Here is a 16,245-nt window from a genome sequence, read left to right as displayed (position 1 = left end):
ATGGAATTGTAATAAAGGAAATAAAATATGAATCAATCAGTGGGTCCATATCCCTCCATTTATTCCTATGATACTATGTTGAAGACTAATACTGTCAATGTTCAAATATTATTTTCATTTTTATTCTTTAAACATCATCAACAACAGAGTGAGGACATTTTTGGAAAGTGAGGACATTTTGGCTGGTCCTCACTTATTTGAAGGACTGTTTGAGGGTCAAGATGTGGTTTTAGGGTTAGGGTTATAATTGGGTTAAGATTAGGGTTAGGGGCTTAGGGTTCAGGGTTAGGGTCCGGGTAATACATTATGTCGATGAGTGTCCTCACTAAGATAGCATTACAAACGTGTGTGTGTGTGTGTGTGTGCGTGTGTGTGTGTTCTCTCACTGCGCCCTTGGATGTTTTGACAGTGACTTTGTCCCCGTCTTCCGTCTGAATCTCCCCAGAAACAAACGCCTCCTTGTCGTCTTTGACCCAGCAGGAGCGCTTGATGTCGTAGGGCCTATTCACGGCATCCAGGCGCTCCTTATCGGAGGGCACCAGGAAGGGCATGGGGTCCACATCGTCCCCGCACTCCCCCTTGTATGCGCCCGGCATGGCTGCTACTGCCACTGGCACACCGACCAACCAAATCAAAAATCTGCTCTCACACGCCCTTGGACCACTGCAGCAACGGACAGAAAGGGGAGAAATTCAAATACTCTATGAAGCTAAATATATTGGCATGAAATTAAGATACAGAAAGAACAATATGTGTGCATACAGGTGAGCAACTTCTTTGTACTACACTTAATGTGTGTTGAAAAAGTATTTCTAAAAGTACAACTACTAAAAATGTCAATAAGTAAAAGTACACCAGCGGTAAAGGTATTATAGCTGTATATATATGGCTAAAGAAGAACTGATATCTATATAAAGTGCCTGTATTATGCACATATTTTTTTTCTATGAAGTCACACAGTAAAATAACATCCTGATTGTTTCCAGGCCTGATAAATCTACATGTCACCAACATTGTCCCCCAGTCTCAATATTCTAAACAGTATCAGACATACAGCACACAGGTGCAAACTCACCAGAAGAGGAGTCACGGTGCTCTCCGAATGTCTATGGTTGCATACATTGATGCTGGCACAGTTATATATCAGTGGACCTCCTTCCTGATATGGGCACAGCTCTAAAACCAGCCACTGCCCAAAGGCCTCATCCCTTCTTGCTGCCCCGACAGCCAAGGAACTGGGAATTCTTCCGTCTGACTCCGGTCCATTTAAGGTTTCCCTGGAAAGCCATCCTTTGAGCAGACGCCATCGGCTTTCCTCACCCCATCACTCTGCCCATCTTCCCCATCCCTCAGCCCGCGCCTGCACACCTAGGGTCCACCTCCAGCATGCCTTGGACTGTCCTGAAAGCTGCATCGCAGTCCTGTGGGTGGGAATTGCGGTGGAGCAACATCTCTGAAATTATAAATAGAAAATAGACAACCATTTTAAAAAACAGTTGAGTAAATTGTTTATATTTGGCTCAAATTAGAAAAAAATGAAACCGCATTGTTTCTGTTCAGTAACATATGGGTGATGCACTACAATAATGACAACAACAATCATTTTCAATACGATATTATTAATACATTCATTTCTGCATTTAGCTTATTATCTAAATGATCAAAAGACAAAATCATTCAGGGTTCATTATGTGTATCCCTTGAGCCTAAACTGAGTTGGTCTGTATGACTGGAATGATTTAAGTAGCACACTCAGCTGGTCTCTTGAGTTCCTACAGTACTTCGAATAACATGCACACAAACACAAACTAATCACATAATGATATGAACAGCTGCCAGTGAGGAGCGCTCCAAATCATCTGCCCCTGTGGAAGGCCGGCCACCTGTGGAGTGTTGGCAAGTTTATGTTTTACTCTTTTATATGGGAAACACGATGAGCAAATTGAACTTCTCAAAAAACGAAATAAATAACTGAAAATGTAATTTGCCAATGTGCTGCAGACAGAAAAGTACTCAGCAGAAAGTCAGCTGCACATGTACTTATGAGAAAAGTGGTTTGTAGAGGACGAGAGCCGTTATTCCGGTGTCTGGGCCTGCAGTGACCACAAGCCGCTTCAGCGCTTACATGGATTTACAGTGTCCTGTAAACAGGCTGTGAGAGGGTCTATTGTTCGGGCTGTTAATACCTCAGCCCTGCAGCTAACCCCAGCTCCAGGCAGCAACAAGGCCAAATCCTCCGGCCTCATCCCTGCCCTTTCAGCTCGTGTGACCTTAGGCACTTCAACAGAGCGGTGTCAGTTCTGTGAAGGAGTTACACTAAACAAATGTATTTTATCTAAGAGATCCTTTACTCACACAAGTATTAACCTCTTACCCTCCACCTGAACCGAGCGCATTTTCTCCGGTTCGGCTTTACCCAAATCTGAAAGCTTCTCGACTGGAGAGAGTGTAAGGCGTCATTGAAAGCCAAGACTTACACAAGTGATCAAAACCTTTTTGTCAGACTTTTAAAGAAATTTTGTCGTGTTCTTTTTGTCAGATTTTTGTCGATTCCTGTTGGGGGTTTTTTGTCATGTTTTCGCCTAATTTTTTTCTCACTTTTTTGTTGCTTTTCCAGCACATTTTGTTGCGTTTTCATTGCTCGCTTTGCCGGGTTTTTGCTACTTTTTTGTGGCTTTTTCATCACTTTTTTTTTTCTCCTTTTATCACGTCTTTGTCACTTTATTTTTTACAGTGGTGGAAGGTAACAAAGTAAAAAGTACAAGTAAAAAGTACAAATTATTGGTACTTTTACTTTACTTAAGTACATTTTATTATGAATACTTTTTACTTTTACTTTCCTACATTATAGAGCCTGTGTCTTTATTTTCTACTCTATTTTGAGAGTGACCTCTCTACAATGAACTGATTTAGTCCCAGTTTAGACTTGGTTTAGTGGTTTACTCCTTTAGACCTTGTTTAGATCTGGTTTAGACCTGACCTAGTTTAGTCCTGGTTTAGACCTGGTTTACTTCCTGTTTTTGAGTCATGGGTTTGCTCGGTAAGACATGGTTTTATTCAAATGATTTTAAAAATCCTGCACATTAAACTCTTAAATACTTTTACTTTTTTTTCTAAGTACATTTTTGGTCTTGTATCTGCACTTTTACTTTTTCTTTCACCACTGCTTTTTTTTAAATTATCACTTTTTGTTGAGCTTTCACTCTCGTTTTCGTTGCTATATTGATGTTTTTTTCCCCTTCTTTTTTCTCTTTAAGCTTAGATTCGGTTAAAGCCAAACTGGAGAAAATGCGATTGGTTAATAAATAGGTAATACAGCATTAATAGTAACGTACCTGATAACGAGGCTTTTATTTGAGAAGGCTATGGATTTATAACTAAAAACCCTTTGTTATCTAGATTAATCACAATTGTCTTATCTTTATAATATTCTGGTGTCTGTATAGGCTCTCCGTCGTACAGGAGTTTAATATTTTCAGGAATTCCACAACTTCTCGTGCACGCCAACGCTTCCGGACACGAGCACGCAACACTAGTCACGTTAAGAACATGACGTCAGTACGTGATTGAGCCTGCCCGAAAATGTTCTCCTGTGTTGTTGGATTTCGAAGGAGCGCAGGACTTTGCGATGAAATAATACACGTTTACCCGAGAGGAAAGCTACACTAAGCCGCATGATCCGACGCGGGAGTTTGTCGTTTTCCCACTAAGTTGTAAAACTTGTGGTTTGGGGGGACTCCAACTTCGAGAGGTCGTTTTCTTCGGAGGGATGTCGAATCCTGGGACTCGAAGGAACGGGTCCAGCATCAAAATCCGACTGACAGGTAAACCCCACCGCGATAGAGTGAGCTAAACCAGCACGTTAACATTAAACACTAGTGTACAGGTCGCTACAGTCAAATATGTGCTCATTCAACGAGCGAGCGGGACGTGTCTTTCAATGTTCTTCGGTCTGTAGAAAGCCTAAACATCCGGTTTTTGTGGCAAACACAGCAGTACAGCACTAGCCTGTTAGCTTAGCCTCATGCTAACCAGTGGAAGATAAAGCTTGTTCTTGTTTTCGCGTCCCGGTATATTCGTGTCTTTTACTTTATAAACCGACAGCTAGCGTGTAACCATTAATTCATTGGGTAGGAATTGGGGGGGGATTTGTTTTGAAACTGTGGTGTTGGTGTGAAGTGTAATTGAAGTTAGCGTTGACCGCTACCGATTGCTACACCCATTTTCGCTGCTGACCACTGTACGAACTCGCCTGACCCGCTGCACTGTATGCGACGTGCCTCCCGGACAAGGAAATTAAAGTGAATGTCGAACTAGTGTTGATCAATGTGTGGCAGGGTTGGTTTGTTTGTTTGTTTGTTACGTGCCAGCCTTGTTGCCCTTTATTGATCGGCGAGCCGCCTCCATGTCGGGTGTCAGGCTGGATCAACTGTGTGAACGTGCAGAAAAGTGACTGTTTAACTCATCACACAGTCTCCTGCTTCTCACATACTCCCAAAACACAGAAGCAACAAAGGGGGTTTACTGTAGCTAATGTCACCCTACAGGGCACGCAGCGGCCTCTATTCACATGGAAATGACCGCTCTTTGCCTCAGGGCATTTTCAAACCACAGAGTATGGACTTTAGAAGAAAGCTAGAGATTATTTAGATACACCTCTAGTTTCTGCTTTTGAGCTCTATTTAATTTGATTTGTTTTTTTAATCATTTGTTTTCTGGCAGATCCTACAGTGTGTTTCAAGGACCAGGGACATTTGTTGCAGTGATAGACAGAAATGGACCAACATCATCCTGGTGTTTGTTTATCCTGCCTAGATATTTGCCAGGGTCATAAACAATGATAGCTTTCACAGACTCACACATCCAGCTCATTTACTCAAGCAGAACAGCTATTGTAAACAGAAGGGTTTAAAGAGAGGGTGTTGTAGTACATAATATTGAGTAAAGTCGCATGTAGTTTTAGCCAGAGATACTTTGGCCCTGAATGAGCGCAGGTTTGAGACCGAGGGGTCACGGGTGTGAGCAGCAGCACCTCATTATTTGAGCTGGATGTGACCAGAGGTTATTGCCCTGGCCGAGCCCCGCCCCCACAGGTATGAGAGGAATCCTAATTGGGTGAGGAATGCACCATGAGCCAATGGCAGCACAATGCTGCTTGGCTGCAGCGCTTTGTTTAGTCTGTCAGAGTGAGCGCTTGTTTGGCCGATATCAGACGCGTGTGTCTGAGGGGCACAGACAAAGGCCACACAGAGCCCACTCCACCGGCACCAATGGACCATGTCTGTGTACATAATGACATGGGCTACTTGAGGTGCATGTGTACAGTTATCTGCACATTGTTGAATACTAGTTTGTAGATGTTCTCTCATAACTTGGGGGTAAATCAGTTAAATTGTATTATGACCTGATTGTAAGACTGTCCTGTCCTCTTTGTGCTCTATTATTATTATTATTATTATTATTATTGTTGAGAGTGAGATCAAATTAGTTGAAGCTCAAGAAGACTGTTCAGGCAGCAGACAATAAGCAGGAAAAAGTAGGTCAAAACTACAGGAAACGCACCTTTGTCAACAAGCTAAGGCGATTTCAAATGTTTCGAACAGGTCGTGGGTAAAAGAAGCAGTGGATTGGATTAATTAGCTCACGGTTGCTACACGTGCAGCTCAGGGACTGGAGCCAGAGGGTTATGCTGCCAACAGGGCCATCACTAAACTGTACTCAAATGCTGAACATGAAAGGGTTTCTGTACTTTAGATACTTTAGAGGAATATTATGAGAATCTTGTGAGAATAAATGGAGTGAAAACAAAGATTTAACGTTTGTCAAAAGCATGATAAGTTAAATGAAGAGTCAGTGCTTACTTCAGAGGTCAGAATAAGCACTTGTAATCCTCTCCCTGACTGAGCCTGTGGCAATGTGCACCATCTCAGCCGCAAAGCACAGCTCCAATACAAATAAATGTGACACAAACCATTTCACAACATTTAGCCGCTGTCAGGGAAGTACCTCCTGTGCCTCTGTTTTGATGGAACCGTTCCCAGTTTTACTGGAGTAACGTGTTTCAGTTCATCTTCTGCCTCAGTCACTTCGTCATTACGTTCACATTTAAAGTCCAGTCGGACGCGAGTGATGCCTGTTTGTTTATAAATAGATTTTTGTGACATCATAAAGCCTTTCTCTTATGACAAGCTTATAGGAAGTCTGTAAAATGACACTATAAAATGATTCCTTTAACGTCTTGTAATGCAAATAACCAATACTTAAGCCAATCATCATTAGAGGTTTGATTTACCATAAATATCATCTTAAAAATGTTTTACAAACATTTGAAATGTTAATGTTTATTTTTAAAGGTCTCGCTTTGCTATATTTAACTGAGATGTTGACCATACATTTCCGATCAAATGAATGTGGACGTGCCCGGGTCCCGGTACAAACAGCGATCGAACAGCCTGACCCTCAGTCTGCCTGTTCTCACAGATCAGTCCAGATTAAAGACTCATCTCTTTAAACTGGCTTTTAGCAGCTAGAACGCACTGATTTATGTTTAGGATGTAATAATTTTGTTTTCTTTCTGTGAAGCACTTTGATCCTCCTGGTGTTGTTGTAAAGTGCTTTTTAAATAAACTTTTGATTGATTAATATGGCTATTAGGGCTGCACCGTATACTGTCAAAAACATGCTGCATATATTGCAAATCACAGAGATTTGCAGATGTACTTTGATACACAACAATTTGATGATGTTTGTTTTTATTTAATGGAACGTACAGTGTTGGTTTTGCCAAATATTGCTATGATATTATTACAATACTTAAGTCTGTTGTCAAATATTCAATTTTTCCCTCATATTGTGTCATGAGCCCAGATTTCCTGACCATGATGCAGCTACAGCTGAACCTGGTCAGGTTCTGCAGCCTAAAGTCATTTTGTTGTTATAAACCTTTCAATGGTGAACAACATGAGTTTCCATGAGGGATTTGTCAATATTTGTTCCATGTGAAATGCTGATGATGTGGGTGTACGGCTTGAGCATTCGCTGCTTCCATCTGAACTCCGCATAGACTCTGCCAGGCCTGAGATTTTGGGTTCACAGTGAGGTTTATCACAAAATACTGCATGTGGTTTGTTTTATGTAGGAAACATTTCTGCACAGGGCATTTTCTGAATTAAATCTGAAAGTGTAATACCATGACACAAGTTGCCTCTTCCCAAATATCTAACGCGCCGCGGCGTTGACTGGACTCAGGACATGTTTTGACTTCAAATTCCGTTGTGCTCCCTCTGGATTAAACGAACAGCTCTCTTTCCTGCTGCTTCTCACAGCCTCGTAAAAAGCAGAAATACAAAAACGGCACAAGCAGTGGGAAAAGTGTGAGGACCTTGTGCAGATTTTGGAATTTCCTGAACCGCCGGCGTGAGCAGCATTGTCCCACACTCTGAAGGGACGGTCGAAAAGAGAGAACAAAAATGAAAGGGGTGCAGTGAAAGGGGAAAGACCTCTGGCTGAATGAGGACAAGAAAGACGAAGAAGAAGAAGAAGAGGAGACTCTGTTTGCACTGGAGCGCCTGAGTCACCACCAGAATCCTCAGATGGGACGGATATCCTGCTGCCATTCTTTATTGGTTGATCACAGGAAGCGGAGCCGGCTTCACCAGACGGCAGACACATGCTCCGACCGCATCCCGACACCCTCCCCCTGAATCACCGCGCAGGCTCACCTCAGGGCGCACTGGTGATCAATTAACCACAGCTTGGCAGGATGTTCAAATGGACCTTTGTTCTCGTGAGCTGTGACATCACCCGTATACCGCGTCTACCTGTAGCAGTGCAGTCTTCCCTTGTTCGTTCATCACTGATTGGTTTCATAATCGATCATTTGTTAATTGAGTGACCCATGATCATTCAAAGAGCAATCTCGGCCTTTTGTGTTTTGATTTGTATGCCTCCATTTGAATCGCACTGTGATGCTTTTAGTTTCAGGCCCGGTCAATTTGGTTCCCTTGGTAAGACTGACATTTTTTCTCGAGAAATTTCTAGTTCCTGACTCAAAAGAGCACAAGTCTCTATCACTGTTGTAGACATGGGCATGTGTGGCATGGCCTAAATTATGGCCTGGGCCTTTTTGCTTTTCTCGACCAAATCTGCTTTCAACAATTTTCCACAGTAAATATAAACAATTCACATGGATTTGATTTTCTTCCACTGTGTTTCTAAATATTTCTGTTTTGATGAACTATTTTATTGTTAACCGGCTTAACCCCCACCTTAACTGAGTGCATTTTCTCCAGTTCAGCTTTACCCAAATCTAAAAGCTTCTTACAGCCTTTAGGCCAGAGTCATGCCACATTTGAAACCTACAAAACTGATCTAAACTTAATCCTTTTTCACGTTGTTGTTGTTGTTGTGTTGCTGTCACTTTTTTGTTTGTGTTTTGTAGCTTTTTTGTCATTCTATTGTTGTATTTTGTCACTTTGTAATTGCATTTTTTTGTCCCATTTTTGTCACTCTTACGATGCTTTTTTGATCACTATTTCCTCATTGTTTTGTTGTGTTTTCGTCACATTTTTGTCTTTTTATTTTTCGCCGGTTTGACGCTTTTTTCTAGAAGCTTTCAGATTTGGGTAATGGGAGACAATGTGGTCGGTTCAGGTAAGGGTTAAGAGGATAAACTGCTGAAGTCTCTGATGTTTGCAGCAGTAAAGATTCTTTGAAATAACTGGGTCAAATTTACAGGGAGCATTCCTATTTTTTCCTCTAGTCAGTAATATGTCAGACCGCTCACTCAGACAAGTGACAAATTGGTATTTTTAGTTCTAATCTCACTGTGGCGCCTTTATCATGTGTTTTTGGAGCTGGAAAATGATGACCACAGGTGACCAAACATGACATGCGTCTGGTTTCTCTCCACTCGCATTCCCTTTGCGCTATTAAGTTAAAAAAAAAATGCTTTGTTGACATTTTTTGTTCCCTGTTCCTCATGCTGATCATGAGTAAACTTCACCAGTGTCGGCTGCAGCGTCCTCTGGTATTCATAAATGAACCCTAAAGCAGTGCTCTTCCTACTCACCAGCACATTTCCCCCACACAGATAGAAGGACTGTGTTGTTTACGGCCCACACTGCGTATCATTTACATATCAGCCGGCTGCATTTGGTTCCTAATGACTTCTCTTTTCTCTCTCACAGTATTATGTGCCAAGAACCTCGCAAAGAAAGACTTTTTCCGTGAGTATTTTTGTGTGTGTATAATAATCAATGATAAATAAGTACATAGTGTTTTTCTGTACATTTTACACGGCTCTTATGTTGTTGTTGTTGTTGTTGCTGTGCCATAATTGCGCTCCACCAGCCGCTCTGATTGACCCACACTCTCACTTGTTTGTCTGCCAGAACCCATCTCAGACATTACACGTGAACTAATGCGCTATTTCTATGTCCGCGCGCTCTCTCTTGCTTCATGTTGTTCCGAGCTCGTGTTCTAGCGGACATATGTGTATCTAATTTCTGCGGTTATTTTGTCCACGAAGGTCTGCCAGACCCGTTTGCAAAGGTGGTGGTGGACGGATCGGGTCAATGCCACTCAACAGACACAGTCAAGAGCACACTAGACCCCAAATGGAACCAGCACTATGACCTGTAAGTTTCGCTTGTTCTCATCCATTAAAATCTCAACATGACTGACGTTTTAACCGAGTGTCTCCGTGTCCCGCAGCTACATCGGCAAAACCGATTCCATCACCATCAGCATATGGAACCACAAGAAGATTCATAAACGACAGGGAGCGGGATTCTTGGGCTGCATACGGCTTCTTTCTAACGCCATCAGCCGGTTAAAAGACACGGGATGTAAGTGGCGATCTCTGAGGGCTGTCGAGCCCATGACAAATGCATGTCCGCCTGTGAAATCTACAATGTGCCTTCTCTTCTCTCTCTCCAGACCAGCGCTTAGATTTATGTAAACTCAACCCCTCGGACAGCGACGCAGTGCGGGGGCAGATCGTAGGTAAGGCCTGGCACGGATGTGTTCTCATAGTCTCATCTGCGCCATGACGACGACCCACTGAATTATGTGTGTGCCAGCGGGTGGTAGGCTGGTTATTTGACTCAAAACACTATGCAATTCTATGAAACTGGCAATTATAACGCATCTCAGAATTCAATTTATATGATGATATAGCTCCAAATGTTCTTCAGTGGCGTTTACAGATGTTCTAATGCGCTGGAAATTAAACAAAGCATTATTTTCAAAAGGCAGAGTTTTGGGGCACAAAAGGGTTTTCAAATCTTACATACTGGCCAATATGAAAACCCGGTGCTGTGTGAAGAACTGTCCCTTTCCTTTTCTGCTCTAAAAATAATTGGAGTCACTTTTTTGTTTTCTAGTGAGCTTACAAACACGAGACCGCATCGGCAGCGGCGGCCCAGTGGTGGACTGCAGAGGACTGTTAGAAAATGATGGGTAAATATATAGCAGATGTAGTTTTCTTTGAAATCCCTTGTTGCTTTTTTCATAGAAATCACAGCCAACAACGTGTCTGTGAAATCTGAGCCTGTTGCTACAAATATGTACTGGACAGGTTTGAGAGGTGTCTCCCCTTTTAAATGAATGGTGAAGTCAGGCCCTATATTAAAGTATGACGAGCTGTGACATGCCCGTTTCGTGGTTTTTATATAATTCCTGTGGTTTCTCCATCATTGAGGTATTATAAGTTGATGTGGTCATTGGATGTGTATCCAACCCACAAAAAGTAGAAAGTTTACTGAATATGTAATTTTTAGCATTTAGCCCAGAGGCCACTTACACGCTAATTCTTATCAAAAGTAAAATCTCAAACGGTCTGTATATTTCTAACGAGGCTTTGACTTCACCTAAATGTGATCAATGTGCGGACAACACCCTAAAATATCTGAATTGTTCATAATTTGCTATGTTTGGGGGCTAATGTTAATGATTATTAAAAGAAATACATTTAGCAGGCTAACGAACGCTGAAAAGTTTCCTGAAGTAGCCGGCTTGCTAACTGTCCGGATACGTTATTTCAATGGCATTTTCCACTTTTGGCCCCCAACCGTCTTTAACCATAGATTTTTTTAATAATAACCACTTAACCACTTCATTTTTATTGCACTTTTCAGCACAATGTTAAGTGTTTAATAGAGTTAAAGTCTTACAGCCCGACAACATAAAATCTGACATGGTATAGTTTAACCTTACAAAAAACTTGCATCAAAAACCCTCATGTGTCCTACAGACCCATGTTTGAGGGCTGCTTCAGCGAAGAGCCGCTCCCCTACTCTGACCCCACGGGCGCTGCAGGAGGGGGTAACTGCCGGCTGGACTCTCCGAGTCAGGAGAGCCGGCTGCAGCCTCAGCGAATCCGGGGGCAGGAACCCAGAGGCCATGGCCACACCCCTCAGAACAGGCCGCACGGACACCAGCCGCCCGACCTGCCCGAAGGATACGGTCAGTCGTAAAATCTGTGTAACTTTGCTGTTTTATGTTAATTTTAACATGCCGTCATTAAACAACTGTTGAATAATCTTTTCAACAGAGCAAAGGACAACAGTGCAAGGCCAGGTGTACTTCCTCCACACACAAACAGGGGTCAGCACCTGGCACGACCCTCGAATACCCAGGTATGAATGTCAAACTATGCTTGAAATAAACTGCAAAGTAGGCCATGTGGTAAAGAAAGGCAGCGTAGACTGAAATACTGTGAAGTACACACACAGGTTAGAAGTGAACAGTACAGTGGGGGCAAAACTACGTGATGCTTCTTAGTTTGTACACCTTGAGGGTAACATTTTCTGCTCCAGTTACCTGAGCAGGTTTGGTAGGAGTGCCTTGTTACTTCCTGCTGCTCTCCGACAGCATGTGAGATGTTAAGAGCGAAGGCTCACCAGATTAAGTTGTGTGAAAGTGGAATGGATTACTGGATTGCTGACCTAAGTCTGCTGCTCCCCCTGCGCAGGGACCTGGCCAGTGTGAGCTGCGAGGAGCTGGGCCCGCTGCCCGTGGGCTGGGAGGTCAGGAGCACAGTGTCCGGGCGCATTTACTTTGTGGACCATAACAACAGAACCACACAGTTCACAGACCCACGACTTCACAACATCATCAGGTAGAAAACTCTGCGCATGTGCTGAGTACGGTGGATTCAGAAAGTTTTCAGACCTTTTAATTACATTGTGGCATAAGAACTTACATGTGTTTTCAGTGTTAGACTTTGACATAACATAAGAAAAAGGCTGAGTACTTGCTGAATCCACTAAATGCACATAATGATATCTTGCACATAATAAAAAGCTGACCAAAACTCAAGTTGCGGCTTCATGTTTCCCCTTTCAGCAGCAGCCAACAATCCCAGCAAGTCAAAGACACCCCCCAGGCCCCTCAGATGGATGTTGGGGGCGATGATGGCGGCGGCCTGGGCGGAGAGGGAGACGTAGCCGCTCGCTACGAGAGAGACTTAGTCCACAAGTTGAAGTTGCTCCGGCACGAGCTGTCCCTGCAACAGCCTCAAGCGGGCCACTGTCGCATTGAAGTGTCCAGGGAAGAGATATTTGAGGTGGGTTAAAGCTCGGGGGAAAGAAGCGCGCATTGCATACTTTCAAAAGCAGGATTGTTTATTGTTTATTGTTGTTTGTTTTTTGTTTGTTAGGAGTCATATAGGCAGATTATGAAAATGCGGCCCAAAGATCTCAAAAAGAGGCTAATGGTAAAGTTCAGAGGGGAAGAAGGCCTCGACTATGGTGGGGTTGCCAGGTGAGTGACGATAACGGTAGCCACTGTAAAATACAAGGGCACATTGTGATTAAATTTGCTCTGTTGGTATTAAACTTTTTTTCTTTTGTTTTTCCAGGGAATGGTTGTACCTTCTATGTCACGAAATGCTAAACCCTTATTACGGCCTTTTCCAGTACTCCACAGACAACATTTACACGCTACAGATCAACCCCGACTCCGCCATTAACCCTGTAAGTGCATCAAACCGTTTCCGCACACCAGCGCTGAAGCGAGCTGTTGGGTCAAAGTCACATTTGTTTTATTTGTTTATCCTCAGGACCATCTGTCATACTTTCATTTCGTGGGTCGTGTCATGGGCCTGGCAGTTTTCCACGGCCACTACATCAACGGCAGTTTCACTCTTCCATTTTACAAACAGCTGCTAGGCAAACCCATCCAGCTCAGTGATTTGGAGACGACTGACCCGGAGCTCCACAAAAGCCTTGTCTGGATATTGTGAGTACTTTTGAGCTCGGGCAATCTGGTGTAAAACGGTAAATTGACATTGCGATTCTTTGATTTGTGCAGGGAAAACGACATCACTTCCGTCCTGGACCACACATTTTGCGTAGAACATAATGCTTTCGGGAAGTTTTTGCAACATGAACTAAAGCCTAATGGACGCAATATTCCAGTCACTGAGGAGAACAAAAAGGAGTATGTCAGGTATGAAAGCAGTTGTTCAAGAAGCACTTCCCTCTCTGCTCTCCTTGGGATATTTATTGATTTACAATTTAACCTCCCTGTTTCATTTTGAAGATATGATTGAAATTTCCGATTTTTTTTTTCATTTCCAGGCTCTATGTCAACTGGAGGTTTATGCGAGGAATTGAGGCCCAGTTTCTTGCTCTTCAGAAGGGCTTTGGTGAGCTCATCCCCCAGCACCTCCTCAAGCCATTCGACCATAAAGAATTAGAGGTGCAAAATCACTTTCTTACGACAGGTGTTTTTTTATTATTGCGTATTATAATTTCTTTTTGGAACACATTTGCGTTCCAGTTGATCATTGGTGGCCTCAGCAAGATAGACCTTGCAGACTGGAAGACAAACACTCGGCTGAAGCACTGCACAAGTGAAAGCAACGTGGTGCGGTGGTTCTGGCAAGCCGTCGAGGCCTTCAGTGAAGAGAGAAGAGGGCGCCTGCTGCAGTTTGTGACAGGATCAACAAGAGTCCCCTTACAGGGGTTCAAAGCACTGCAGGGTGGGTCAGCCTCTGACTTAAAGTTAAAAGCACTGTTAAGATTTGCAGTACATTATATTATATATATATTATATTATATTTCTTGATGATAGCCTTCTGTTTAAAATGTCTACACAGCAAAACAGAGCAGTGATAACTAGAATGTATGTTTGTAAGGCTCTACAGGTTCTGCAGGACCAAGGCTTTTTACCATCCATTTGATAGATGCCAACACGGAAAACCTACCCAAGGCTCACACATGGTATGATTGCTTAATTGTTTAATAAAATGTGTTTTATATTGATGGAACGCATTTGGGTAATTGTGATCTTTCTTTAGTTTTAACAGAATAGACATTCCTCCCTACGAGACGTACGAGAAACTCTATGAGAAACTTCTCACGGCTGTGGAGGAAACCTGCGGCTTTGCTGTGGAGTGAAAAATCCACAACAAGAACAAATATACTGTCACAACAGAGCTTGCACTTGCACACAAATACTTGACATTTTACCTATTAACACAATATGGAGTATACTGAAGTATACCAAGCAGCCAAGCATTACAAGAACACACGGTGTCTTGCCACTTCTTGACCACCGAACTGTTGGGGCTAAAGGAGGAAGCACAGCAAAAACAAAATATGTAAAAAATATAAAAGTATTTTAAAGTTTTTCAAAGATTTTGGAGAAGCATTTTTATCCTTCAGTTTTAACAAGCTATGATGTCATGTCTTCAGAATGTTAAGCACCACAGCAAATCTGCAGTCGCACTTGCTGCGCTGAGTTACATCAGCAAAACTACAAACAGCCTGCAAACGGAAACCCTGAAGAACAAAGCCAGGCTGGCTCTTTTCTCGGACGCGCTGATGGACTGACGTGTGTTCATACTTCATGTTAAACCACTGGTGTGTTTCTGAACGTCTGTTTATGTATGTGTGCATGTTTTCTGTCCGAGACATGTTTGCGTGTTTGTCTGGCATGGCTCCCCTTTAGTCTGTAAAAATGATCAAATGCCTGCTTCTGTGTGTAGTTGGCTCCTGATTCCACCGTTTGTGTCCTACCACTCTTCTCCACTCTTTTATTATTTATTACTCAGTGATTACTGACCAAGCTGCTATATGCTCTCGCCAGAGCTCACACTAATCTCATCAGTCCATATTCCTGAGACATGGAGTAGATTCACACAAATAATCCACATGGTGGGTTTTATTGAATATTGTTACTTTTTAACATTCATATTAAAATCTGAGAAATTTTCTCAAGTGTATGGAAACTGATAGTGTTTTGGTGTTTTGAATACCATGTTACATTTACTGAAGTGTTTGGGAAATCACCTTCCCTGCCCTAGTTTTGAAGTATGTTTTATGACGTACTGGTATTATGGATAGGTCACCTTTCACGAAGATACTTTTATTTCTTTATAATGAGCCATTAAAATGGAATAAAGGAACAACTAATAACATCTTTTTGTTATATATGTAACATGTACAATAAAATATCATATGCTTTTTATACATTCTTTGCCCAGATTCCTTCCTGCCTGTCTTTTCCTCCCTGCTTGAATGCTAAAGAGGATCCCTTTATAACAGGCATAATCCTATGATCTATGAATGAACAACGTTGCTTTCCAATTGTTGATTTTTCTTAAATGACACTTCATATTGTTAAGAGAGTAAAGGTCAAAGGGTGGGATCTGATGTAGATTGAACAACGACTGTTACCGTAGAATTTCAATCTGCATTTTCTAGTTTCTGAGTTCACTGTGTAATGGATGCAAGAGCATTGTAACTTACTATGTACTAAACATTTATGAAAAATACAATGTAAATAAGATTATATTAAAATAAATTAAATCTATGTCTTTGTGTTTTTGTTTCTACATAAATGTATAGCACTTATGTGCTATACATTTATATATACATTTAGACAGTGTCGCAGTTGGTAGAGCGGGTCGTCTCATGATCGGAAAGGTCGAGCTCGAATTCCGGCTCCTAAAGATGCACACTGTAGTTGTGTCCTTGGGCAAGACACTTCACCCACCTTGCCTCCTGTGTCTGCGTACATTGCTGTATGAATGAGAGTGAATGGGTGACTGGTTTCTTGCTGTATAATGAAGGTGGAATGGTGCTACATACAAGTTGAGTCCATTTACCATTTTAATAGACATTAGCCGATGCCATTTTTTTATTTTTATTTTTTTTAAGTCAGTCTGCCTCCAGGTAGCTGTGGCTGCATATGTAGCTTCCCACCACTATGTATAGAGGGAACGAGGAACATATA

The 16,245-nt window shown here is 42.3% G+C and overlaps 1 protein-coding gene across 3 annotated transcripts; it reads left to right on the top strand.

The window, feature by feature from the left end:
* The first annotated feature begins 3,572 nt into the window (after nt 1–3,572).
* On the top strand, nt 3,573–15,777 carry smurf1 (SMAD specific E3 ubiquitin protein ligase 1). Of its 3 annotated transcripts, none has more exons than XM_079564994.1 (18): nt 3,573–3,824; nt 9,189–9,227; nt 9,530–9,638; nt 9,715–9,848; nt 9,940–10,005; nt 10,386–10,461; nt 11,255–11,466; nt 11,555–11,639; nt 11,975–12,121; nt 12,352–12,568; nt 12,662–12,765; nt 12,863–12,977; nt 13,064–13,242; nt 13,315–13,452; nt 13,584–13,704; nt 13,786–13,987; nt 14,144–14,228; nt 14,306–15,777. In XM_079564994.1, the coding sequence occupies exons 1-18, from the start codon at nt 3,770–3,772 to the stop codon at nt 14,403–14,405; spliced, it is 2,184 nt and encodes a 727-aa protein (XP_079421120.1). In that variant the 5' UTR covers nt 3,573–3,769; the 3' UTR covers nt 14,406–15,777. The 3 variants fall into 3 exon arrangements, with proteins under 3 accessions (XP_079421120.1, XP_079421119.1, XP_079421121.1); XM_079564993.1 differs by having other exon boundaries at nt 12,349–12,568; XM_079564995.1 differs by having other exon boundaries at nt 12,349–12,568; nt 14,153–14,228; nt 14,306–15,776.
* The last annotated feature ends 468 nt before the right edge of the window (nt 15,778–16,245 follow it).

This window comes from Gobius niger (genome assembly GCF_951799975.1).
Source record: "Gobius niger genome assembly, chromosome: 10".
Taxonomy (NCBI): Eukaryota; Metazoa; Chordata; class Actinopteri; order Gobiiformes; family Gobiidae; genus Gobius; species Gobius niger.
Note: the sequence above shows the minus strand (reverse complement) of the source record. Positions and strands in the feature narration are given on the sequence as shown.